Below are 24,489 nucleotides of genomic sequence, written 5' to 3' on the forward strand. Positions count from 1 at the left end.
AGGGTGCTTTGCTTAGCGGCGGAAATTCCTCAGACAGTTGGCCCTCCCCAACGACCATGGATGGAAGGGCAGAAGGATTATTGTCCTCCACTCACTTCCCCTCACTTCGGCCACCCCGGTTTCCTTCCCCGTTCCCGTTTTGGACTCTCGATGCGATCATCTCCATCCCAGACAAGACGACGACAACTCTTCTCTTCGTCGCTGAACGCCACTACAAGCCTCCCCACGCGTAGTCCAGCAGCTCCAACTGGCCAGTTCGATACGACATCCTCCCAACTGCTTCCCTTAGTAGACACGCTTGAACGGAGGAACCGGAGCGCACTCCTTCTCGTCCAGGGTAGTACCGATGACGCGGCGGTACTTGAGGTCGATCTTGCCGTGCGGCGTCTTCTGCCAGCTGAGCGTGTGCTTCATCCAGTTCTCATCATCACGTTCGGGGTAGTCCTCACGGGCGTGGGCGCCCCGGGACTCCTTTCTGGCTGCTGCGGCAACGGCCGTCTGCGTACTGTTCCTCCCGTCAGTATTTCGTTCAACATAATGCTCCACAACCCCCGGTCGAACAGGGCCTACTTACGCGCAAGTGAGTAGGTTCCGGAGCTCGAGCGTCTCAACCAAGTCAGAGTTCCAGATCATGCTGCGGTCTTTGATGCCGACCTGCGAGAACATCTGGTCGACCTCGGTGATCTTCTCAACGCCCTCGTCCAAGCTCTCCTGGGTGCGGAAAACGCTGACGTCTCTCTGCATAGTCTTCTGCATGGCGAGACGGATCTCAGCTGTGCTCTTGGGGCCGTCAGCGGTGCGAATCTTGTCCAGAACCTCAATCGACTCGGCGCCGGCATCGGCCTCGACGGGCTTCAGGGGCGCGCCGGGAGTGAAGTTGTCGCGGATGGTGTGCGAGACGGCACGACCGAAGACGACCAGGTCGAGCAGAGAGTTGGCTCCCAACCGGTTGGCGCCGTGGACCGAGACGCAAGCAGCCTCACCGCAGGCAAAGAGACCAGGGACAACCTTGTCATTGCCCTGCTCATCGACCGTAAGGACTTCACCAGTGTAACGAGTAGGAATACCACCCATGTTGTAGTGAACAGTGGGCAATACGGGAATGGGCTGCTTGCGGACGTCGACGCCAGCAAAGATGCCGGCAGTTTCAGAGATACCAGGGAGACGCTCGGCAAGGATCTCGGCGGGGAGATGGCTGAGCTGGAGGTAGATGTGATCCTTCTCGGCACCGACACCGCGGCCATCCCGGATCTCCATGGTCATGGAACGCGAGACGACATCACGGCTGGCAAGATCCTTGGCGGTGGGAGCATACCTCTCCATGAAGCGCTCGCCCTCGGAGTTGAGAAGGTAGCCACCCTCGCCACGAGCACCCTCGGTGATCAGGCAGCCGGCTCCGTAGATACCAGTGGGGTGGAACTGGACGAACTCGAGATCCTGGTTGGGCAGGCCGGCACGGGCAACCATGGCCATGCCATCACCCGTGCAGGTGTGGGCCGAGGTGCAGCTGAAGTAGGCGCGGCCGTAGCCACCGGTGGCCAGGACGGTGTTGTTAGCCAGGAAACGGTGGAGAGTGCCGTCCTCCTGGTTGTAGGCCAGGACGCCGCGGCACTCGCCATCCTGCATGATCAGGTCGATGGCGAAGTACTCGATGAAGTAGTTGGTCTTGTGCCTCAGAGACTGGCCGTAGAGAGTGTGGAGGAGAGCATGACCGGTACGATCGGCGGCGGCGCAGCAGCGGTACGCCTGGCCACCCTTGCCATACTTCTGGGACTGACCACCAAAGGCACGCTGGTAGCTGCAGAGCCTGTGAGCCTTTACGCCCTCTTTGCGCCGCGGGTCAGATGCCACTTACATCTTGCCGTCCTCGGTTCGGGAAAACGGGCAGCCATAGTTCTCGAGCTCGATGATGGAAGCGGGGGCCTCGCGCGTCATGTAGTGAATGGCGTCTTGGTCACCGAGCCAGTCAGAGCCCTTGACTGTGTCGTACATGTGCCATCTCCAGTCATCCTCGTGCATGTTGCCGAGCGCGGCGTTGATACCGCCCTGGGCGGCGACCGTGTGACTTCTTGTGGGGAAGAGCTTGGAAATGCACGCCGTGTTGAAACCGGCCTCGGCAAGACCGAAGGCAGCACGCAGACCGGCACCACCGGCACCGACAACGATCGCATCGTACTCATGGTCCTAAGCCATCCAGCGTCAATTGGTTTTGCCGGATCAAAATGTGCGAATGCCAGCCGAGGTGACGTACGATGACCGGGTACTTGCTGCTGACGAAGGGTGACGCTTCCTTTGCACGGAGCGGCCCGTTTGCGATGACGCGGGCTGCAGACGTAGACACATGTCAGTCGCTCTATTCACACAAGCAGGCCGGCAGCGATGCCGTGTGCCCGGGGAGTGGTTCGACATACCAGCCGGCCGCGTTGTGGAAAACGCCCGGATCGGGGCTCTGGAGGCACGCGAGAGCTGCCGAACCTCGGGTTAGCCGTTTCTTCTGCGCGCAAAAACGAGACGGATAAGAAGCTCGGCCGGATGTGGAATGAAGAGCAAGGGGATACTCACCGCCGGCGCCGCGGCTAGTCGTCTCCAAGCCATTGAGGAAGCCATTGTCAATTAACGGGATCTGAAGGGCGAGGTGGTGAGCATCAGGGAAATATTTGAGCCTCTCTTCCAATGCCAATGCGGTTGCTCGACGGTTCCAAGACCCGGCACGCCAGAGCTGTTGGCAGCTGGACCAATCAGCGGAAGCTGATTACCCGAGTTGCCGGCGAGGCCCGCGTCCAAATCCACCAGAAACTGTGTGTAGCAAGGGGCGCCACCGGGCCTACTGAACCCCACCAAGGCCCTCTGCCGGCCACCGGCTGCCACCTCGGGGCTGGGTGACCAATGATATGTCTGCCTCGGATTGAGACTGGGGATCTGGTATCCTGCTTTTGACAGTCAAGTGCTGCCCACTGCATCGGACTGTTGCACACATTGACGATGGATAGCTCTCATTAGACCATATACAATTACACAGCTTCGAGGGACGCCCCAATGCCCGCTGTAATCTATGTTAACGCACCACCCTGAGGTTGCCGCGCCGTCGGATGCGGCAACGGGGGGAGAGACGCATGTGTGCGGGTCATGAGCACCCAGCATCCTCGGCATACTCTACCATATGCTGCCAGGTGCCACAACCCGTCTTACACCGCACACCAGAGCACCACATGGGGAGTTGTAAGATCCCGTTGCAAAGCCTCTAGACTTCTACTGCTTGGTTGAAGTAGCCCAACCGTGATGCACGGGTTATTCTGGCGACTATATGCCGTGATGCCAACCGCAAAATCCACACGACCTAAAGAGTCTATCGATAAACCGCCCTCTTGAATAGCAAACCCGACATAACTCCAATGTGATAACACCAGCCTTTCTATGTGATAAGCGTCTACTCAGCGAGCACCATCCGAAGCATGACCAAGAAATTCTCCTTCAGTTTGTGCACCTCGGACACCTCTGGCTTCGCAGGCTCTCCAGCATTGCGCCGCAGCCGATCTTGCCTCCTAGTCCTTCGCCGTCGCTCGGCTTCGATAGGATCCAGCTCGTCTTCGGCTTCCGCCTCGGCCTCACTTTCCGAATCGTCATCATACGCCATATCGTCCAGGTCGTCCTGGTCGAGGCCAAAGTCACTTGACCTGAATGACATCGCCCCGGGCAACCCTTCCCCTGTCCCGGGGGCACCCTCCGCCGCCATCTTTTGCCTCGTCTTGTCGTGGTGCCACTTCTTCCGCGCCTCCTGCCATGCAATGAGCTTATCTATCTCCTCGATTGCCTTCTCTCGATTGATGACACCGCTGCTCGTGGCGCCTTCGAACAGCGCATTCATGTCGAGGCTGCCATTCTTCGGACCGTGTCTGAGGAATTCCAGGATCCCCTCGATCCACCCCATTAATTGTGTAAACAAGCCGTTGTCGTGTGTATGGACTTCATGGACAAACTTGTAAAAGTGGTGCTCGTGGCGCTGGCAGAGATCGATAAAAGCCTGCACAGTTTGGTTGGGATCTGCTGAAGCATCCTGTTCCCGGCACCTCTCGACAACCTAGGTAAATCCCGTGTTAGTCACAGCAGCCTAGCGGTGGTTGTTGGATACTCACCTGGATCAGGTCGTCGATGAAGAGGGCAAAGTCCGTCACGCTGTTGTACACGTTGGCCGATTTGTAAACCCTCACGAGCGGTTCGTAAAAGATGGTAAACAAGTCCCGGAACAATTGCAGAGTGACGGGCTCCTCAATGAGGCTCAGCATCATAGCCTTGTCCCTTTGCCGCAGGTACAACTTCAAGAGCTGCTTGAGGTACGAGAAGAGCTCTGCTCCCTGCCGGAGTTCTTCGTCAATGTTCTCTACCGCATTGTTGAAAGCCACATATGCGTTGAAGAGCCGCTCGATTTGCTCGGGTTTAAGCGAAGGAGCGATGAGGTCCGATCTGAGGATGGCAACAATGATGTCGATATCATCACTGGCGGCCTCCTCCCTGATGGTAGCCTTGATCGGCTCGTCCGCATCGGTAAATGCCTTCAGCTTTTCAACAAACACGGCATCCCCGATCTTGTCGGCGAGCGCGTCAATCGACCGCTGAAAACTTTTTATGCCGTCGTGTAGAGTCAGCGAGAAGATGCGTTGCATCAGAGACCTCGTGCCAAAAGGCTGGGCTAGGAAGATGTCTAGAATGCTCGACATGACGGCTGCCGGGTTGGCGACCCGGATAACGTTCTTCACGATCGTGTACGGGATTAGTGAGTGTATCCTCTTTGCCTGTGCAAATAATTCTGGGGAGTTGTCCTCGGCCAGGAAGAGGTGATAGATGGTTGCCGCGACCTCGATCCGCAGCCATTCGGCAAATTTCTGATATTGCAAGCTCAGGTCTTGGATCGTCTCCTTCTCTTTGATCTCCTTGAAAAGCATCGTCAAGCCATTGCGTTCCACAATGTCCTGCCGGAATCTAAACATAGGTCAGTACCAATGCGTACGGCGAGTGTGATGGACCCACTGTTCCATGTAAACGTCCAGCTCCGCCGCGCGCCTCCTTGCAACTTCGTAGAACCGCTTCTGCTCTTCTACCCGCTTCTGGTCCAAGTTTTTCCGTCGCGTAATGTCCTCGATGTCCTCGTCTGCCGGTGTTGTTGGGTCTGTCGTCAAGAACTCTTCCATCGCCTTCGTATTGGCTATCTGGGGGTTGTGTAGCAGAGAGCGTAGAAAGGCGCGCAATGATATTCTCTGGTTCTCTCTATGCAGCACAATGCTCTGAAACAATTAGTTTGCGGTCCTGAATTGTCTTACCCCACCTTTCAGAAAACAATACCTCTTGAGTTCGGGAACTGAGGATCGACGGGCTGGACGGCCTGCCGTCGAACGATGCCCGAGGAGAGAGTTTACCGCTTGAGCGATAGCCTGTGCAGCTATGTGATGAGTATATGACCACTCCCCGGGGGGATGTTTTGACCGCGACCAACCTTTTACGGATAAAAGCTTCTGGGAGTTCCCGCTTTGTTGTTCGGAGCCATTGACTACGGGACTGCTGGGGTAGTGCGTCGAAGCTGACGAGATGGACGAAGTCTCGGAGTGGTTCCCACCACCAGGGTCCCCCACCGCGCCGGACGTAGTCGTGCTTGACTTGTTCTTCTTAGGGAGCGGAGGGAGGACCTTGCCCGGCAACTCGGTCCGTAATCGCTTGTACAGCCGGGCGAAGTCACCGTATCGTCGACCGACATAGTAATCTGAGCCGCTCTTCCTCTTGACCCGGAGTAGGAATTCCTATGTACCGCTGGTTAGCGGGAGAGACGGCCGCCTTGCCCGTAGAGAAACCCACAGCATGCTGATGATGTCGGATCTTCCTCTTGACCGAGATGATACGGACACCAGCGACGTTGACATCCCACCCATTCAAGTAATTCCCCTCGGGCAATGTCGAGAGGACGCCCGTGTCGATCGCATTGGCATCAACGATTTCAAGTTCCGAAAACCTAATTCGCTCCTCGAAACCGGAAGACGTCGGGATTCCCGACACCATCATGAGCTCAACCAACTTTGTAGCTTTGGTAGCAAGCTTCCTCCTCTTGGTCTCCTCGAGGCGGTCTTCTGAGGACGAGATATGCTTGCTGGCAAACGACTCAAGAAACTTGGTCCACGCACATTAGCCCCTATCCGGACCAGCGATCCCATACCGAGTAACGACGAAACTCACCACCTGCAGTTTATCTTGCCAAAACTCTTTCTCCCTCGCCTTGTCTAGGAACGGGAACTCCCGGACATGGTGGACGAAGATGTATCTCAAGATCGGTAATTCTGAATCTAGCGGCGATACTTCCCCAAAATCGGACTTGAACGGGGCACCGAACCGCCGGAGCGCCGTGGGCGAGTTGAGCTCCGACACTTCCCATTTGACCTGCTCCGAGATGAGCTCTCGCTTCAAGTCTAATACGACGATCAAGAGAGGATCCAGTCAGCACATGCCAGATGGGATAGCAGGAGGGGGGCGACGCGATGGCGCAGGCAGACTAACAATGTTCTTGCTTTCCTGTCAAGTTCTGGGCCGGCGTCGGTGCAGATGTTGTCCGGAGGGGCAGCTCGCTGGACTGACCAGGCCGCACTGTACCGGAGTTGCCTTCTGTGGCATTGGCTCTTTTGTCGAGGTCGGCGTCGGGAACCATTGTCGTTTGGGTTGCCAGGAATAGGAAAGTGTTCTGGTTTCCGCCCGGCGATCTAGGTGCTCGCAGCTCTTTCAGGCTTGTTGTCTGTCAGAACCTGCTCCCTATTTCAGAGCTAAGGTCGGGGCTAAGGATCCCTACGGCGCCTTATGGCGGGGTAGGATTGCACCCTGGTAAGCGCGAATCGCACTGGGACTGGGTATGGAATGCGACTGCGATGAGTGTGCCGTTTCTGGTGGTGGCACGCGCGCGGCACGTCACCGTTTCGGCGCTTGTAGGAGGGTCAAGGAGCGAAACCAACACACCGGGTCGGACTCAGGGGGCACAAGGATCCGTAGATGTAGGAGAGACTGAGACTGAGAAAGCAAGATCCCAGACGAGAAAAAAAGATAGGGTCCCAAGCCTTGGCCAGTAAGGGATTGGTCTTTTCGAGGACGCGCTGCGACGTCCACTGGATGATGGGGACCCGCAGGCGGAGATATAGATCAACGGACAGGAACGGTTACAAGTCAGCAATCAGGCATCGGTTTCGTGAACCCTGCCATAGAGGTCTTCTCTCGACGACCGCTGACCGTTGCTGGTGCTGGGCTGCTGGTTCGTCTGCACTTTGCAGCGGCCGTGTCAAATCAATATGTGTATTAGCGCTTAGTCTGCTGGTCCGCGATGACGCATTGGGCTGGTGGCGCAGGTGAACCCCAAGCCCGCAGTCCCTGATGACGTCCCATGCGACACCAACACCCATGGCACTTTGGAGCCGACAGGCCTCAGGCTACGCGGCTGGCCGGTCCCCCCCTCGGATTTAGTATATTGGATCTTGAGTGTGCAAAGGTTCTACACTATGTTCATGGCCGAAACGGGAGAATCAGTGTAGAGAAACATCTGGGTCATGTCTCTCGGCCTCTTGTGACACATTCAAGGGTTTGGTTCCATTTTGTGATCTGCCGCAGTGAGTGGGCCCTCTGCGAGAGGCCTCTTAAACAGTGGGGCAGCATCCTGGTTGCTTTGGGCACCCCTGCGAGATGGGTATTGCCAGGAGCTGGCCAACTGCCGGTTGGGATATCTTCGACTGCGGTGCCGGGTTGAACAGGACCAATTCTATGAACAGAAGATCTGAAAGGAAAAGAACAATGTAAAGCCAAGAATCTTCACTGTTGTGTAGGATTTGCGAGTTGCACTGACTAGGCATAGTCTTGCTAATCGCTCTGGTATGTACTTAGGCGAATAGGGGTCTATTGCTGGACTGTGCTCAACGTTTTGTAGTGTACTACAGGAAGAGTTCACAACACCTGATGCCGAGTCGCTGTTTTATACACTATTAAATAATGTTCCGTCCCTGTGTGTGGGTATCAAGTTATGACAAAGTAAACAAACCAGAACCATGCGTCTAGGCCCGCTGCGTGGCACGAGAGTTCCTACCAATCGTACAACGTCCTCACAACTCATCAAACAGCTCTTCAACCCCACCGGATTGGGTCGCCACAGGCTCCGACTCGTTCAGCGCCCTGCCAATTCCCTGTGTTTCGGCGACTTTTGAGCTCCAGAGCTTATCTACCTTCGTCGTGGCGACATCCTCCAAGGTATTCAATCCGTCGGCGGCGATACGGGTGGTAGTCTGTTCCAAACTCTCGGGCGCATACTGGGCGCCTACAAATAACAAGACCACCAGGAAGATGACGGATGTGACCACCCAGAAAGCCTTGAGGCGCTTCCTAGTCTTTTCTTGCCATTCCCTGTCGGCGCGCTCCCAGCTCTCGATGCGATCTCGCACCGTGTCGACCCGGCCGCTCAGAGCCCTGATGCTCTCTCGTCCCGTGTTGATACGGCTTTGTAGTGACTCAATTCGCTTCTGCTGGTCCTCGAACTGCCCGAATGCGTCCAGTTGCGAGGTGATGTCCGTAACTAATTCCTCAGTCTCTGTACTGAAGTTGTTATTTAGTTGTTGGGAGAGCCCGGCAAGCTCCTGTAGGGCTGCGATTGTGCCCTGTAGTGCGCTTAGTCTCTCGAGGAACAAATAGCATGTCTCATCGAGCTGTTTAGTCGTCGCGCTGGCAAATGTCTCCAGCTCGGCCAGCGATCGCTGTAGGCCACTGGAGAGTTGGTCAATCGACGGCTTTACTCGAGTATGCGAGCAGTACGGCGGCGAACTAACCTCTCTCGGACTACAGCTCTCTGCTGCTCCCTGATCAACTCATGATCCTTTTCGCTCTTCATCGCTGGCGCTGGCGCAGCATGGGACATAGCTGCAAGCGCAGACATCACTTCATCTGTCGTGGGATAAAGAATGCTCGTCCGCCTGCTTGCATTCGGGCTGAGGTTTGGCGTCACTCCCTCGGACCGTGGCCCCTCGAACGATCGTCTGCCTTGCCCAACCGGCACCGCAGACTGCGCGACCGGGCTGCGTGTGTCTCGCTCTCTCTCCTTAGTCGCGCGATGCGAATGGTGACGATGCAGGCGGATCGGCGACGAGATCTCGGATATAGACCGGGTTATCTGATGCCGTGGGCGGCCCAGTGACGACGATTTGAATGCATCGGGACCATTTTGGGTCATCATATGAATGCTCTAATCGGCTCTGGTTTCCTGTTGATTGGCGGTATTGGATGGCGAGTGGTGCAATGACAGCGGAGGCTTTTGACAGTGGCTTGCGAAAGCCCAATGCCAGAAGCCAGACGTCCCAGGGTGGGGTGGGGCAGAGCATGGTTGGCGGCGTGCGTCACCATCACCAGACTTTATGCAAGCATGTGATCCTGATCTCTGTGGTGAAACGGCCGAACTGTAAATGTGTGCTATTTGCACGTCCAATATTGATGCAAGTATGCTTTAGCTTCTAACTTGCCGAGAATTAACATTGGGTGGTACCTAAACCATCGCTTCACTGCCTCTACCCATAAGCATGTTATATAGATAAGCCCGTTGTAGAGAGGTGTCTAGCCTGCGATCGCAATATGAACTGCAGTGCAGCGTTGAACAATGCCTACCTGCGGATGGGTCACGCTCGCGCCCTAATCGCTGCCGTTTCCGTCTGGATAGCGTTACGACCGCGTATCCTTTGCTGAGGAAGCGCGATTTTCTGAACCGGTCCTTGGCTACGCACGCCCTTCAACTCCATTCGAAGCCGGTCTTGCGCGCCTGCTTCCTAGGCGGGTAATCAGAGTGGGCGGCGTCCATGTTGGTTCCAACACGCAAAGTGCGCACTCGTCCACAACATCGAGTTGATACATCGTACCAAAGACGTTCCTCATCATGAATTAAGCAGTTTGTTGCGCTTCTCCTTGCGCTTCAACCTTTCCACCCTCTTCTTATGCATCTTCGCGGCCAACTGCTCGTGTCGTTCCTTCTCTTCCTTTGCCGCTCGCTTCTCCTTAAGCGCTTGTATTCGCCTCTGTAGTCTCAACATTAGCTATGACCACCATTGTTCGTCGTCATCCCGAATGGATGCATACCTGTCGCTCTGCTTCCTTTTCCTCCTTCAACTCCTTCTCCTTTGCTTTTGAAGCCGCTTGTGCCACCCGTGCTTTTGCCCGCTTCTCGTACGATGTCAAACCGGATCCGGGACGGAATGCCTTCTTTGGGGCATGCCATTGCTTGCCTGTATACCCCATGAGCATTTTTCTTTGGAACGGAACGACCTGTGATCATGATCATCAACCTACCATTCTTTCGCATCCCGAGTGGCTTTGATATTGCTGCCGCGGGCGCATCTTCGATTCCTGCAGCAGACATCGTTCGTATTATAATAGCCCGATTTAAAGAGCGAGGGAAGGTAATGGCGGGATATGCGTGTAGTGTAAGAGCGGTCAGGATCGCGCTGCGAAAGGCAGAAAATTCGGGCGGCAGAATTCGGGCGGGCAGAATTCTCGAGCTTTGCGGGGCAGAACAGTCTTGCAGCGCTCAGCTACGGCTGGAACCTGAGGCTGGAACCTGAGGCTGGAACCTGAGGCTGGGACCTGAAGCGACGCCCCACCCAGCGATCTGCGGATGAAGCTGGAACAATCATAGCCCGTATATTACTGCAGTAGGCTGCACGGCCCGGGCTGCAGTGCACAGGGAAGCACTTTTCCACAATTCACAGTGTGCAACGCTGGGGTTCGACGTGGCTGGAGTTATTGTGACATCCTCTCCCGCCTTCGCGGGTGAGTGGGGGTAGGCGCTAATCTTTCATATCTAATCGATGGCATATTTGCAGCCAGAGATTGTTCTTCGATATTGTTCTGTATAAGCTGAGCCTTCTGCAACGGTTCTTGGACCTCTGAACTGAATGGATGCGGAAGAGAGACATCCATAGGGGAAATGATGCGTCGTCATTGAAACCTCGGCGTGCAGAGCCGAGTATTCAAGGGTGGCATCAATTTCGAGTATCTGAGTTCCGCACACTCCACTGGTGGGCAAAGTCGGGGGATCCACACAGTTTGAGCAGGTAGCTGTGGCTTTGTAGGATTACAGCGACCTTGATGAGATGAGATCTCGACGGAAATCTGCTGTGAGGCAAAGCTGGAAGTCATGAATGTTAGAAAAAGGGCTGCGGTCAGTTAGGGATGGGATGGGATGAAAGAAAGACCGACATTGCTTCATCAAAGGCAATGTCCGAGCATTCCATGAGCCGCGCCTTGACATCAAGATTAAGTTGATGCATTGAATGAGCCAACAACCTAGTGTACGACGTGACGTTCTCTTGCGGCGGGACACACACACACGGTTGGAGGCGCGCAGATCCCGTCCCTGTGGTTGACGGTGCTTCTGGCAAGCCTGCTGACTGCTCCGGTGATGACCGAAGAGTTGCCCTGGCAATCTGTCAGCAGCCTCTGCAGTGTGTGTGTGGCCGACTTTCGAAGCAGAAGCAATCTGGTTCCTCTCTGACCGTGTTGAGTTCGGCTGAATGTATGTGGCGTTATGCAGGATCGCCCGTGCGCCCCCGGTAGGTCGGCGTTTCGAGCTTGCAGTTGGACGACGGGATCGATCTAGCGGCAGGGGCCAGCTGCAGGTCCAGGGAGTTTTGCTGCGTTCGTCCGGAAGGACTCACTCAAACTTCGGCAGAGTGGCCAACAATACCGGGTATCCATCGCTGAATCTTCCTCCCCTTCAATCGATCGGTGTAGGGTCGGTACAAAAGTCCTTTCCAACCCCGAGTTTCTTCGTGGTTGATAAGCCTGAATCTCGGTGCTCTCGGTGCGGGGTCTAGCAGTGCCCGGCCTTTGTTTCTTGCTAACAGACCGATGAATGCGGACTGCTAGATACGCAAAGTCGTGGCGACCTAGGGAGACTTGCCAGAACGAACAGCAAACATCGAACCCGCTGTCCCTGCGCTTCCGCTCTTGCACCTTCACCGCTGCCCAAATTGAATTCGCTGGATAAGGCAGGCATAAACATGGCTTATGCAGGAAAAATACACAGTGTGCACAGGATTCGAAAGGCTGCCCGTGGCACTTCGACCCTGGTCGGTTTGGCCAGGGGCTTTTCAGGAACCCAGTCTCAGCCAGCCTGTGAGCGGGCGCCCGGATGCGGTTGTGCGGGTCTCAGGGACATGGCCTCTGTAACCAGATTGGGCAATAGCGGGGTACCTGACGCGACATGCGATGAGGCGCAGGCGATCGCGTAGCCTGCCATCTCGTAAGTGGCACACGATACGAAATTGACTCGGGAACGGAAGAGTTACCTTAATTCTGACAACTCGAGGCATGCCTGACGGGGATGAGAAGGCCGCGCAAACCCGGAGGATGCCGAGCAGTCAAACAATGGGCGTGCCAAGTAGCCATCGTTGCATCTGGCTCTGGTGGCCGCAGTATTGCCCTCGTCAATATGTGCTCATGAAAAGAGATACATGCGGGTGACTAACGAATCCCCCGCACTGCGACTGTATGGTAGTATCGGCCATTCTCCATCAGGGAGATGGCAAACCAAGGCAGGATGAGCGCGCCATTGCGATGAACTGAGAACGGCGGGCTCCTAATTTGGGATGGCTGTTCTCCAGGTGATAACGATGAAGCGGACTTGCCGATCAAATTTGCTCCATGATAGCGCTTGTGACAGAGCCAACGGTATCGATGGCATTAGACATCGTGAACTAAGCTTCTGGACTGTTGAATGGGCTCAATGATGAGTGTCTTGCTCGGAGTTGCGGGTTTGTGGATTGGGGCACACCTCGGAACCTGCTCACACACTCTCCGAACACAGTCCCTTCATCCCTGTGCCATGACCCACACTCCTCCGCCTGAGGGTTCGCACGGTACGAATCCTCCCCGACACTGTCTGCAACCGCGCTTGCGACTCCCCGTAAGCCCCCACCCCAAGTTTTCCGTGTTGTGCGTCTTCGGTTCACCCTCTCTTCACCACTCGTCCGTCTCCGTTGGCTTCTCCCGCATCTTCACCCACCCCGTCGTCGGTCTGTTGACTCCCCGGCAAACTTGGCTCAATCCCAGCAGCAAGTCTTCGAGATTTGCGCTGGCTTTGGCCGTCCACTCCTTTGATACTTGACCACGTTGGATTCGTCTGGAAACAGCATTTAGCTGCCTAATTCTTTGTCTGCTGCTGTTACCAGGTCATTGCAGCCGCCCGAGTTGTCGATCAATGGTGCGTTCTAATGTTGCGCTTCTCTCCACGAGCCGTCGCCTTGAAGCGTCTTCTGGGTCGCAAGTTACCCAGCAGGCATTCCCGCCAGCCACGCGCATGCGCTCGCTTCATTCGGTTGCGCTGACCTCGTCCAGATCTCAGGTTGCAATTGTCTTTTAATCGTTTAATTCTCACCATCTGCCGAGCTGCGATAAGTTCCTCGGCCTTGACTACGATCGCCGCTGGTCTATGTCTCCCCGCCAGGCGATCTTTCGTATTTGAACTTCCCATGTCATCCGCTTTGAACTGAGTTGCCAATCGCTTCTGGTGCCGCAGAGCGGCTTGGAATGATGGCAGCTACAATTGGACCCGACATGGTGGTCGATGCACCCTCGCCCGACTGCTTAGAACACGGAGCGGCGCTTCACCTTGCGGGTTCCCCGGCCATGACTGATCAACACCTGCGTCCGACTAACCCGCAGGCATCGCCCCGATCAAACCCGCCTCCGCCAAACCCGCCGTTTGTGTTTCCCGCCAGGCCGACGTCCTCCTCAGCGACGTCTTCTTTCCCCCGCGCAACCGGTAGACGACCGCGATCCGTCGTAGAGCCCTACGAACCGGTATCAAAAACGACCTTCGAGGACGAGAAACCCGCTTCACGTTCGCCTGCCCTACCCGCTTTCTCGTTCAACCCAGGGGCGTCTCTGCCCGCGACACCGGGTCCTGAGAGCATGTTTCTGAGCCCGCCACAATCGCCATCTGCTCCGGGCTCTCCGCGGTCGGGCCCTGTCCGACATAACGGCCATGGACACAGAAGAGGAGGTAGCGAGTTCGTTGGAGGGAGTATTCGTGACGGGGAAGCCATAACCGTCATGAACGTCAGTCCGACCAAGTCGGAGAGCGGCATGGCGTCGCCATTACTGCAGCCAACTACTAAGCCCCGAAGAGGGCACGCTCATCGTCGATCTGCGGCCATCTCCAGCCACGACCTATCTTCGATCATTCTCCCGCCATCCACCCCCAACGCGAGGGGGAGCAGCGCTCCTACCAGCCCAGCAGTCGCCGAGAAACCAGCCGGCCAAGGGTTTCCGGGAACAGAGAATCTCGACGAACAGGAGAAACCGGTTCCTCCGTCGGCATCAGAGTCTCACGGTGAGGAAGCGAAAAAGACGCCATTACCTGTCGTGCAGATCGAGCAGGCTCCTAAGCCCGCCGTGCGGAACAAGGTCGGGTTCTCGGATACGCTCGAATACATCCCGAGGCCATTGTCTCTGGTTTCTACCGATACATCCAGTACCGTTACCGCGCGTCTGGGGCACTCTGTTTCTGGTAGTATTTCGTCGGTCATTTCTCTTTCGAATGGCGATCGGGAATTGAACCCCCCTCTGTGTTCTACTCCGACTGCGAGACACCACGATAGCCGACCAAGCACGGCAGGGGCTGTCATGGAACGGACGCAGAGTGCTCAAGAGCAGGATCCAGCTCTTCGTTCACCTAGGCGAAGGGGATCGATTCCTCTGCTGGGCGCTCTCCCGCCTCCCCTCCCACTCAGCCCAGCCACCCCTAGTCCTACTAGGTCTTCCAAAAAGTGGTCACTGTTCGGCCGTGAACCCTTCATTACGGGATCGCCTACACGTCTTCAGCCGGATAGCCCGCGTTCCACTGCTTCTCACTGCAGCACGACGGGACGCGTCTCAATCGATGGAACTCCAGACACGCATTTGAATGGATTCGAGGAGGCGTCAAGCGCACCGAAGCTTGCCGGCAAAAAGAGAGGTAAAAAGCCAAAGAAAGTCAAAACTTGGGCGGGATCCATCCTATCCCGTAAAGGAAAATACCGGTACGGTAAACAGAAGCGGAGAACCCCAACACCGCCCCCGCTGCGGCATCCAGAGCGTCTAGGCGGCATAGATGATGATATCACGCATATGTCGCTAGATCCGGAGCCCTTAGTGCCCACCTTCACTCTGACCCAGTCGCCCGGGGCTGAAAGTTGGGAGAATTGGACTTTTCCCAAGCCCGCCTCGGTTCCCGAAGAAGATGCCTCTTATCCAATGATCGACCTGGACGCGGCGTTGGGTCCGTTCAATACGCCTTTACCACGCAACCCAGAATGGGAAGCAGCGCAGAGGGCCGGAGGCCATATCAAGAAGCAGCTGCACAGTGCTGCAGGCATGAGCCGATTCTCTGGTCCGGGGATGCACTATCACCACCGGCGTGCGGAAAGCGCGCCGGAACTCGTTCCCTTTGAAGGCGGACGGTTTGGATTCCGGCGTTTTGGGAGCAGCTCAACAATGGCCGACGTATTCGAAGAGGACGAGGAGGACGAGGAAAACTCGACCGGTAACTCGGCAAATAGCTCGACCAATAACTCGGGCGGGCAGTCGACGCCTGTGGTAGAAACACCCGTCGCCGAACCACTCCAAGCTCCCCGGCAATCCGAAGAAGAGCATCCTTCGCCAAAGGCCGCTCAAACTGGTATGGAAGGCGACAATGCTGTGCAGCTACTGGATGAAGACGGCCAACTCGGGAGCGGTGGGGCCGAAACGCTGTCCCAGACTGCGAGGGTTCCGTTAGATCGGCCAACAACATCAGGCTGTGATGAGGCAGTTCTCGGTGAATCCGTTCCTCGCCATTCGACTGCATCCAGGGGATCCTCTCCCGGGGAAGTCAATTCCGGTTCTACCACTCCTTCTCCCCATCATGCTTTCCGGCCTAAGGACCTCGCGCCAGTCGAAGTCAGCCCGCTCAACCTCCCTTCAGCCTCCCTAGCCCCCATCAGCCCTTATTCCATGACGCAATCCTCAGCCTTCCCCTCTCCAAGAACGCCGATGTCCTATGATGCCCATTGTATCTCAACAGCACCATCATCGGTTACAGAGGATAACTTCCAGTCGTTGCTCATGGGTGAACCCGGCCCAGAGGTGCGGATATCGGTCGACGACATTCCGTCCCTGACTAGCAGCAACTCAACCATGACTCGGGACAGCCTCTTCGGGCAGTACCCGCAGGCTAGGCACCCACCCTTGGGTGATCAGCCAAGACCGGCCTCGTTTACCTCGACTGCCTTTGGACGACGCCGTTCAAGCCTAGCAAGTCTAAGCCGGCTCATCAACAGCTCACACGGAGAGAGGAGCAAGCTGTCGATAGAAGTTCCAATGGATAGCGAGCCAGAGAAAAAGTCAAAGACAAGCAAAGCCAAGCGACTGAGCCGGATGGTGCAGTTCTGGAAATCAAAGGAGAGCAGTGCGACGTGAGGGCTCAGTTCTTCTGCAGAACATGGCGGACATCTTGACTCCATTGCGGATACCGCCCACTCATGGGCCGGCTCATCACTAAGGGATCTTGAGCGGGACTCGATTGGCCTTCCCCACGTGTTCAGCTATGGCTACAACTCGAGTTGCGGATGCGGACGCCAGTAGAAGCATATTGGGCCCCCAAGCGAGCACGGTGCTTTTTACTGGGCGTTCGAAAATGGGATCCAAGTCTCGCGATCACACTTGGTGTGGTGCCCGAGTTACCGGAGATGTACGTGTAGGATTATGAGGGTTTTTGCGGTTTAATCTTGAGAGCTATGGCGTTTCTAATGGCAGCATGAGGACGAAGGTCGCATGAGATCTGGAACAGAAATCTCAATTGCCAATGTGTGCTTCAGGTTAGGGGCCAGGGGGGAGGGCATGATGCAGATGGGAAATATGATTCAAAGGTGGCGACGATTCAGATTCCGAACATACCAAAGTACATGTGTCGTGCCAATGCGGTGGAGGGAAATTTCTCAAAGCAGTAATACAGCGAGGGTTCGACATTCTACACTGCATCGCCCGTTTTGTTGTGTGACCATACTCGGGTATGCAAGACCATCAGGCGCATGCCGTGTGATCGTCCCGAGTTTCCTCTACCTGATCCGGAGCCTCGTCACAAACCCGGGCCATGCAGCCTGCCCCGGATTTTAGGGTTCCAAGGCGCCTTGCCTCGGCTGAACTGTGCCCCACGACGCGCCTAGACTCGCTGCCCAATAGCGACAGGGGTTAGCAGCTCGAAAGCCGGCACAGCAACCTGGAGACGGTTTCATCTACTAAGCAACCACAGAGCGTATTCGAGCCAGCCAAACATAGTTGGCATTATCATTTACAGGATCAAACTGCATTCAGAGCGATCGTGGTTTAGCGAACCTGCTAAGAGGAAACGGATAGTACAGCACCACCCAGCAGGACAGAAAGAGTAGGGCAACCACATTCCCCAAGGCGGGTCGGCGATGCCTGCCGCGTCCTCGTCCCGCAGCGCGGCCCGCCGTCTGCTAAATGAGCTCGCCACGTGGAACAACGTCGAGTCGGCCGGCGAGAAGGGTATCGAGCGCCTAGGCCCCGTCAGCGACGATGACATACTCAGCTGGGAAGCCGTGATAAATGGCACGGGAATAGGACTTGGCTACGATCGTGCGTTCCCTCCACTTTACGAACCCCAAGCCCCCCTCCCCTCTTCCCTTCCCCTCCCTTTTCCTTCCCTTTTCCTCTGCACCTGCTCCCTCCTACGCCATGCCGAAAGTATGTATTTATATACTGACCGAGCGCCGTCAACGGCCGACGGTCAACAGAAGGCCGCTGGCTCCTCCGCATCGCGATACCCCCGACCTACCCGCTGCAGCCGCCTAAGATCTCGTTCGTCACGCCAATCATCCACGCAAACGTCGCCCTGCAGACGGGCGAGATCTGCCTCGACCTGCTCAAGGAGGCGTGGACGCCGGCGTACAGCGTGCTCGAGTGCGTGCGCGCCGTCCGCATGCTGCTGAGCTGCCCCGCCGTGGAATCACCGTACAACGTGGATATCGCCGCGCTCCTGCGGGACGGGGATACCCTCGGGGCGAGGAGGCTGATCGAGTTGTGGGTGGAGGAGGAGAGGTTTGACGGGGAATAGATCTCATGACTTAAGGTCCTGTTGGGACTAGGATAAACTAAAGGAGAGGCTTTCTTGGCTTGTGGGAGATTAGATGGGATGAGAACATGGGGCTGCATTTCGCTTTTCGGCTCCAGTATCTGGTATAGGCGAGATACACTTTTCTTAATTTTTTCTTCTTTTTTTCCTAATTATCAGCGCATGAATATCCAAGCACCATATAGAAGGCACAAAGTGGGCATTGACAGGGCATGGCGGTATTGGCACAATGATCGAGGGTAGGGGATAGCAGCTATCAACATCACCATGGCCAAGCGGCGTTTCCATGGAGATGATGCGCAAATAATGATACTTATTGCATCCGAAAAAAAAGCTCTAGACTATTCACTAAACGCCATGCTTTGGTGTGTCGTCGTTTTACTATCCGGTCCCTAGTTATGACAATGCCAGCCACAACACACGAAACAAACCCGGCTGCGTCCCTGCGCTCGCAACCGTCGTCGTAGCACATTGTATCGTACAGTTTTGCAGCCCACTTTCCTGCTGTCTGGCCTCGTCCCCTTGGTTCTGTAGTACGCAAAACCACTCCCCCCGCCCTTCCCCTCTCCGCGGTCAGTGGTATTGCATCTCCGTTGACCATGGCAATACGAGCCTGCCATAGCTCAGTCGGGACATCATGTCATGACATTCCACTCATTCTCCAAATTCCCGACAGTTGTTTCCCGTCCCTTACCAGAGGAAAAAGAGAGATCTTGCTCTTGTCCAATGTCCATGCTAAGGCCATATCATTGTGTAACGCCGAAACATCGCCTGGTTATAGCTTCCGCAACAGATCACTCGTTATAGTGATACACCTATGATCGTGTCAGCACAACCACCTAGATATTGACAGCGGCAGGATAGAGAATTCTACCTTGTAATTCGGCAGGCCGAATGGTTGCCAACCCAGCCTCTTGGCCATCTTTGCAAAGCCCTCTGTCTCGATCAAGTGGTAGAAGGGGAAAGCCGGAAACATGGCCCCATCTCGGTGAACGTCGGCTTTGACCAACAGGGCCGTGCCCCCTACACCGTCCAAGGGAACCTCTTCATGGAGGAGCCCGTCTGCCTTGTACATGTAGGTCATTAGTGCCCTATACGTCGCCATCTCCTCGTAGCCCTCCAGCAAGATGTCGTCCGGGCCCATCTGCTTCGCCAATTCCTGCGCCGTAGGGCTATCCTGCCAGTTGTTGAAGTCGTACGGTCGCTCGTCCATCGCCTTGGTCTCGGTGTTGTAGAATCTCTGGAAGCAATTGGGCGCAATGACAGCCTTGTCATGGCGAGCCAAGTCCTGTATGAGGGTTGGGGGGGTCTCAATAACATCGGCATCTAGCCATAAAACCCAAGAAGTTGACGGACCCAACGTCGAGAAGAGAAGGGAGTTGCGGGCTTTGGCCATAGCCGCCCGTCGAGCCTTCTGGTTTTTCAATTTGTGGCGCTCGCTCTCGTCCTGCGATTGAATCGGCGGGTCAAAGTCCTGTCGCAAGATGATGATGCTCTTGAATCTGTCCTTCTCTGGCCCAGCCTTTTGTGTCCTCGCGATCTGTTTCTGCAGCTGCGTCGTCGCTGCGTTGCCCTCTTTGGTCTTTGGCAGGATGAAGCCAAGGGTGATCAGCTCGTGCGGATACGACAGCCGAAGGAGGTTGTCCCAGTACTCCTGGTAGAAGCGGGCCATGGGGGTCAGGATGAGGATGTTCTCGCCGTGCTCGAGAGGGGTGGACGAGATGGTGACATTATTAAGGTTGTAATGGGCGACAGGCGGCGGCTTCGGCTTGCCACCACCGGTTGACTTGCGGAAGGGAGATGTCGGCGGCGAGAGATGGTGAGACGCGGCGGTGGCCTTTCGAGAAGCGGAAAAGTCGGGGCCAGAGGAGCCTATTAAAAAAAATAGAATGAAGATGCAAAGAGTGACGCCGATGATGAGAGTCAGTGGGTTCGTCTTCTTCAGACGAACCGGCCCCATGGGACGCGCCATGGGATCGTCTACGATAGATCAAGGAAAGTGACACATAGAAAAGGATGCGATGCGACGTCTGCTGCTGTGCTCGCCAATTTCACATCGAGCGCCGCCCAGCGAGCTTTTGCAACGCAGCGGCAGGGCGACAACAGCCAAGGTGCAGCCAGTTAACAAGACTCGGCCTCAGATGCGGCCAGTGCCCTGTTGCGCGGGGCGGTGGTTCCGGGTCGGTTTGGAGGAGTTGGCGAGATGGAATTCCGGTGGAATCTGGAAAAGGGATTCCAGAAAGACAACTTACATAGAATGATGTGCAGGGGTGGAACGCAGCGGACCTGGCGGCCGGCCGGCCGGCCGAACGCAGCACCTGCGAGGCGGTAATTTACGTCAAGGTACGGTACAGAGGTGCCTCATATCGGTGAACTCTGCGCAGATTAACGACTCCAATTCTCAGCCAGTCGTTCGAATTAAGCCGGCATTTGAAGACAGATTCTGACAGCAACTACTTGTATAAGACAGCAAATTGCCGGCCTGCAGTGAGTGCGGGAAAGAATGGGCATGTGTTGCGAAAAGAGCCTTTTCGACATTCGGGCCACTTACAAGATGATAATCACACGTACAAGGAGATACTAGACAATCATAGTACAAATTACAGTGTGTTCACTGTGCAACCAGAGCTCGCCCACGTCAACGGGCGGGCAGCCTGGAGCTGTCAGCAGCAGCACCCGCCTGAGCTCAGTTACCCAAACCACCAAAAGTTCAGCAGATTAGATTCGCCGCCCATCTCAAAAGTCCTCCCACTCTCACCCAAGTGCCTTTGTGACGTCGTCGGCGCGGTTGACTTTCAGCTACTACACAATACCGCAGCGATGTCAATAACACCCATCATCACGTTCAAGGCGGGCATTTGCGATGTCGATGTCTGTTTTCGCCTTCTCTCGTCACCCCGCTTCGCTCCTCCCCAACTGACTAGTCCCAGCAATCGTCGAAACCCTTCAAGATCAAGGCCCAGCCAACGCCCGGCTATATCTACCTCTACTCCGAAGACGGTACAGTTGCACCTCCGGTGCTCGGCGCGGCATGAACCGCACGCTGACGCGACAACAGACCTAATCCACTTCTGCTGGCGGCCCAGAAACGTTCCTCTCGATGAGCCCGAACTTGACCTTGTCATGATCCCGACAGATGGCCACTTTGTCCCATACGACACGCGCACGCCGAGCCATCCGACTTCCAAGACCAACGGTCGCATCTTCGTCCTCAAGTTCACGTCTTCCTCGCAGCGACATCTGTTCTGGCTCCAGTCAAAGCCGCAGGGCCGAAGCGGCGATCCGGCCTGGCTGAGCCCGAGAGACCTGAAGATCGGGGAGATTGTCGACAAGCTTCTGCAAGGCGAGGAGGTAGATGTGAACCGCGAACTAGCGTCAATCCGCAACCATGACGACGACAGCCGGCGCGATGCTGATGACGATGAGACTATGGAGGATGTTGAAGGCCGCCCACATGAGCAGCGTCGGGGCGGCCATGGAGGCGCCGGCCCGGGCGCTACCGGCGGAGACTTTCGGCAGGAAGGCGAGGATGCCAGAGAAGGAGGAGCAGACGGGGCTCGAGCGTAGGTGATATTCTCCCATCTGATCCGATTTCGCGTGGACCGACTGTATTCGTTTCGTCTCACGAAAAACGAGCTGGATCTGGCGCATAGCATCGGGCAACCCCGCAGATATCATGTACTGTCTAGACATCTGGTCGGCAAGCAATTAGCGGAGAACAATGTGAAATCGGCATTGCATTGTTTCGCTGTCCAATACTAGATGCCCGCACACAGATGCTAACCTGTTTGGCAGGGCAAGTAATGATGCGGCCGCCGTGGTCCGGAACTTCCTTGACTCTCTCAAGGGCACCCCTGGACTAGCGGGCGGCCGGGCTGAGGGCAAGGCGTATCCCCTGCTCAACGACCTGCTCGAGACATCCGTCACCATCCCTATGCTCGACGCGGCTACCGACGAATACGTCGACAACCTTCTAAGCTTCCTTCCTGCTACTGTGTTAGTCATGGCCCAGCAAGGAGAAAACGCAGACGCCATCGCAAGAGAGCCTAGTGCGGAATCCGTGGAAGCTGCTAAGCAGGCTATGAGCTCGGAGCAGAAGCGCGCACTCGTCAAGAAGGTCCTCCGCAGCCCGCAATTTAGCCAGAGCCTCGCGAGCCTGACGGTTGCGCTCAGGGACGGTGGTCTGCCGAGCATTGCCGAAGCCCTGGGCATTACGCTGGAGAATGGGGGCCTCGTCAGGGGCGGAACCGTCCCTCTTGGTGGCGGCGATGCCATCGAGGCGTTTGTGGAGGGCGTGAAGAAGACGGTGCAGAAGAAGTAGCGGAGATGCTCTGACAGCGCGGAAAGCCCACCGGCCGAGGGTCTTCCAGCAATAGGGCACTACCGCTTGTATTATAAGCAGTTGAGAGGTGTACAAGGCGCAGGGCAAACATAAAAGAAACCTGGAGCGGTATCTCTTGGCCAGCGGTTTCAATGCCAGGTTCCGTAATGGTGCCGTGTTATGTCACGTTACGGTGAAAGTGCGTGGTAATTTCGTGTAATGCTCTCGTACTGAATACACAGCCTCCACAGTGCCAACGGGCCCCGCGATGTGCGGGGCGCCCATCTTAACCCCTGGCTGGTCCGATTGCAACGTCATTTCCATTTTTCGAGCTTTGTTGAACCTCAGACCTCCCAACCTTCGCATCCAGCTCTGCCACAGCCTGCGTAGCGCAACCTTTCTCTTTAGTTAGATGCCCGGAGCCATGGCTGGAGAGGCCGAGTACTGGTCTTTCCCGACCAACCCAGAAGAATTCGACCAGGATGAGCGCATCTCTTTCTCCAAGCTCGACAACAAGTATATCGCGGTGCAGGACGATGGCACCGAGTACGAATTCGACCATGGGCTGCGGCGCTGGATCCCCATGATCGATGAAGCCCTGATTGAGGAACAACAGAAGGGATACATGATGCCCAATACGGACACCTACGAGAACGACCGGCAAGGGCCCGCGCCTGGGCGGAAGAGGAAGATGGACCACTCGAACGACCGCGAGGTAAGCTGCGCGCGCATACACACCAGCAGCGTCGGCCGTCCCGCACGCCGCCACGCATTCCTCCTCCCACCATAGCCCAATCCATGAAAGTAGAGTCCAGAGACAAGAACAGTCCCGAGCGCTCGCACGCGAGATCCGGGGAGAGACTGACCAGTCGCTTGATGTTTTCTTCTCTGTTTGCGCGTCAGCAGGACAACGACATCAAGAACAATAATGATCGCTCGTCTAAGAATGTCAGGCGGCAACAGGGCGGCCACCGGGGCCCGCCGCAGCCCAAGCAGAACACGGCTGTCTACGTCACGGGGCTCCCGCTCGATGCCACCGCCGACGAGGTGGCCGAGCTCTTCTCGCGCAAGTGCGGCGTCATCGCCGAGGAGATTGACAGCGGCCGGCCGCGCATCAAGATGTACACGGATGCCGACGGCAACTTCAAGGGCGACGCCCTCATCGTCTTCTTCAAACCCCAGTCTGTCGACATGGCAATCATGCTGCTAGACGACACCGACTTCCGCCTCACCCCTTCAAGCCCCAACGCTCCTAAGATGCGAGTCCAGGCTGCCGACTCGAGCTATAAGAAGACTAGGTACGACGGAGACAACAACAATAACAACGGCGACGGCGGTGGCAGCAGCAGCAACAACAACAAACCCACAGGTGACAACAGACGAAGCGACCAGGACAAAGCCAAGATTATCAGAAAAACGCAGAAACTCTCCGCTAAGCTAGCCGACTGGAGCGACGACGAGCCGTCGACGCTGCATCCCAACGTCCCCGACGGCGGCGGCGGCGGCGGCGGCGGCGTCGTCGTCAGCAAAGGCGGCAAGTGGGACAAGGTCGTCATCCTCCGGCACATGTTCACGCTCCAGGAGCTCAAGGAGGACCCCGCCGCGCTGCTCGACATCAAGGAGGACATACGCGAGGAGTGCGCCAAGCTGGGGCCCGTCACCAACGTCGTGTTGTACGACGAGGAGGAGGAGGGCATCGTCAGCGTCCGGTTCCAGACGAGGGAGGCGGCCGAGGCGTGCCTGCGGCTGATGCACGGCCGCGCGTTTGACGGGCGCATCGTTGAGGCCTTCTTCGCGACGGGAAGGGAGAAGTTTAGGAGGTCAAAGGGTAACGGCGGCGGCAGCAGCGGGGGTAAGGGTGGTGGCAGTGATGAAGATGATGGTAAGAGTGAATTACGGACTTTGAAATGATTTCTCCATCATTGATGTTACCTCCTTTTCGGGGATATGCTTCTAGAAGCCTTGCTATCATATCACTTCAGCAGGCCGTTCTCGAATTAGTTAGGCC

At 56.2% G+C, this 24,489-nt stretch overlaps 9 protein-coding genes across 9 annotated transcripts; 4 read left to right on the plus strand and 5 right to left on the minus strand.

Moving 5' to 3' along the window:
• Positions 1-285: 285 nt before the first annotated feature.
• Positions 286-2,607, minus strand: SDH1 (succinate dehydrogenase flavoprotein subunit; the record flags this gene model as incomplete). Its single annotated transcript, XM_071055950.1, has 6 exons — positions 286-505; positions 575-1,798; positions 1,856-2,184; positions 2,252-2,325; positions 2,412-2,466; positions 2,563-2,607. The coding sequence occupies 6 exons, from the start codon at positions 2,605-2,607 to the stop codon at positions 286-288; spliced, it is 1,947 nt and encodes a 648-aa protein (XP_070912051.1).
• Positions 2,608-3,427: 820 nt separating this feature from the next.
• On the minus strand, positions 3,428-6,685 carry MFIFM68171_00529 (PX domain-containing protein; the record flags this gene model as incomplete). Its single annotated transcript, XM_071055951.1, has 8 exons — positions 3,428-4,078; positions 4,134-4,977; positions 5,026-5,279; positions 5,338-5,426; positions 5,489-5,789; positions 5,845-6,153; positions 6,220-6,449; positions 6,538-6,685. The coding sequence occupies 8 exons, from the start codon at positions 6,683-6,685 to the stop codon at positions 3,428-3,430; spliced, it is 2,826 nt and encodes a 941-aa protein (XP_070912052.1).
• Positions 6,686-8,114: 1,429 nt separating this feature from the next.
• On the minus strand, positions 8,115-9,232 carry MFIFM68171_00530 (uncharacterized protein; the record flags this gene model as incomplete). The annotated part of the gene is made up of 2 exons (XM_071055952.1): positions 8,115-8,769; positions 8,832-9,232. The coding sequence occupies 2 exons, from the start codon at positions 9,230-9,232 to the stop codon at positions 8,115-8,117; spliced, it is 1,056 nt and encodes a 351-aa protein (XP_070912053.1).
• A 691-nt stretch (positions 9,233-9,923) lies between these two features.
• Positions 9,924-10,405, minus strand: CGR1_1 (rRNA-processing protein cgr1; the record flags this gene model as incomplete). The annotated part of the gene is made up of 3 exons (XM_071055953.1): positions 9,924-10,064; positions 10,126-10,271; positions 10,336-10,405. The coding sequence occupies 3 exons, from the start codon at positions 10,403-10,405 to the stop codon at positions 9,924-9,926; spliced, it is 357 nt and encodes a 118-aa protein (XP_070912054.1).
• A 3,173-nt stretch (positions 10,406-13,578) lies between these two features.
• On the plus strand, positions 13,579-16,485 carry MFIFM68171_00532 (uncharacterized protein; the record flags this gene model as incomplete). The annotated part of the gene is made up of 1 exon (XM_071055954.1): positions 13,579-16,485. One exon carries the CDS (start codon positions 13,579-13,581, stop codon positions 16,483-16,485), a length of 2,907 nt encoding a protein of 968 aa, XP_070912055.1.
• A 998-nt stretch (positions 16,486-17,483) lies between these two features.
• Positions 17,484-18,142, plus strand: PEX4 (E2 ubiquitin-protein ligase peroxin 4; the record flags this gene model as incomplete). Its single annotated transcript, XM_071055955.1, has 2 exons — positions 17,484-17,664; positions 17,823-18,142. The coding sequence occupies 2 exons, from the start codon at positions 17,484-17,486 to the stop codon at positions 18,140-18,142; spliced, it is 501 nt and encodes a 166-aa protein (XP_070912056.1).
• An 812-nt stretch (positions 18,143-18,954) lies between these two features.
• MNN9 (Golgi mannosyltransferase complex subunit) lies at positions 18,955-20,132 on the minus strand (the record flags this gene model as incomplete). The annotated part of the gene is made up of 2 exons (XM_071055956.1): positions 18,955-18,975; positions 19,035-20,132. The coding sequence occupies 2 exons, from the start codon at positions 20,130-20,132 to the stop codon at positions 18,955-18,957; spliced, it is 1,119 nt and encodes a 372-aa protein (XP_070912057.1).
• An 848-nt stretch (positions 20,133-20,980) lies between these two features.
• On the plus strand, positions 20,981-22,481 carry MFIFM68171_00535 (uncharacterized protein; the record flags this gene model as incomplete). The annotated part of the gene is made up of 4 exons (XM_071055957.1): positions 20,981-21,031; positions 21,085-21,160; positions 21,219-21,723; positions 21,956-22,481. 4 exons carry the CDS (start codon positions 20,981-20,983, stop codon positions 22,479-22,481), a joined length of 1,158 nt encoding a protein of 385 aa, XP_070912058.1.
• Positions 22,482-22,905: 424 nt separating this feature from the next.
• MFIFM68171_00536 (uncharacterized protein) lies at positions 22,906-24,392 on the plus strand (the record flags this gene model as incomplete). The annotated part of the gene is made up of 2 exons (XM_071055958.1): positions 22,906-23,196; positions 23,388-24,392. 2 exons carry the CDS (start codon positions 22,906-22,908, stop codon positions 24,390-24,392), a joined length of 1,296 nt encoding a protein of 431 aa, XP_070912059.1.
• Positions 24,393-24,489: the final 97 nt, after the last annotated feature.

The sequence above is a fragment of the Madurella fahalii genome (genome assembly GCF_045866475.1).
Source record: "Madurella fahalii IFM 68171 DNA, scaffold_1, whole genome shotgun sequence".
Lineage (NCBI taxonomy): Eukaryota > Fungi > Ascomycota > Sordariomycetes > Sordariales > Madurella > Madurella fahalii.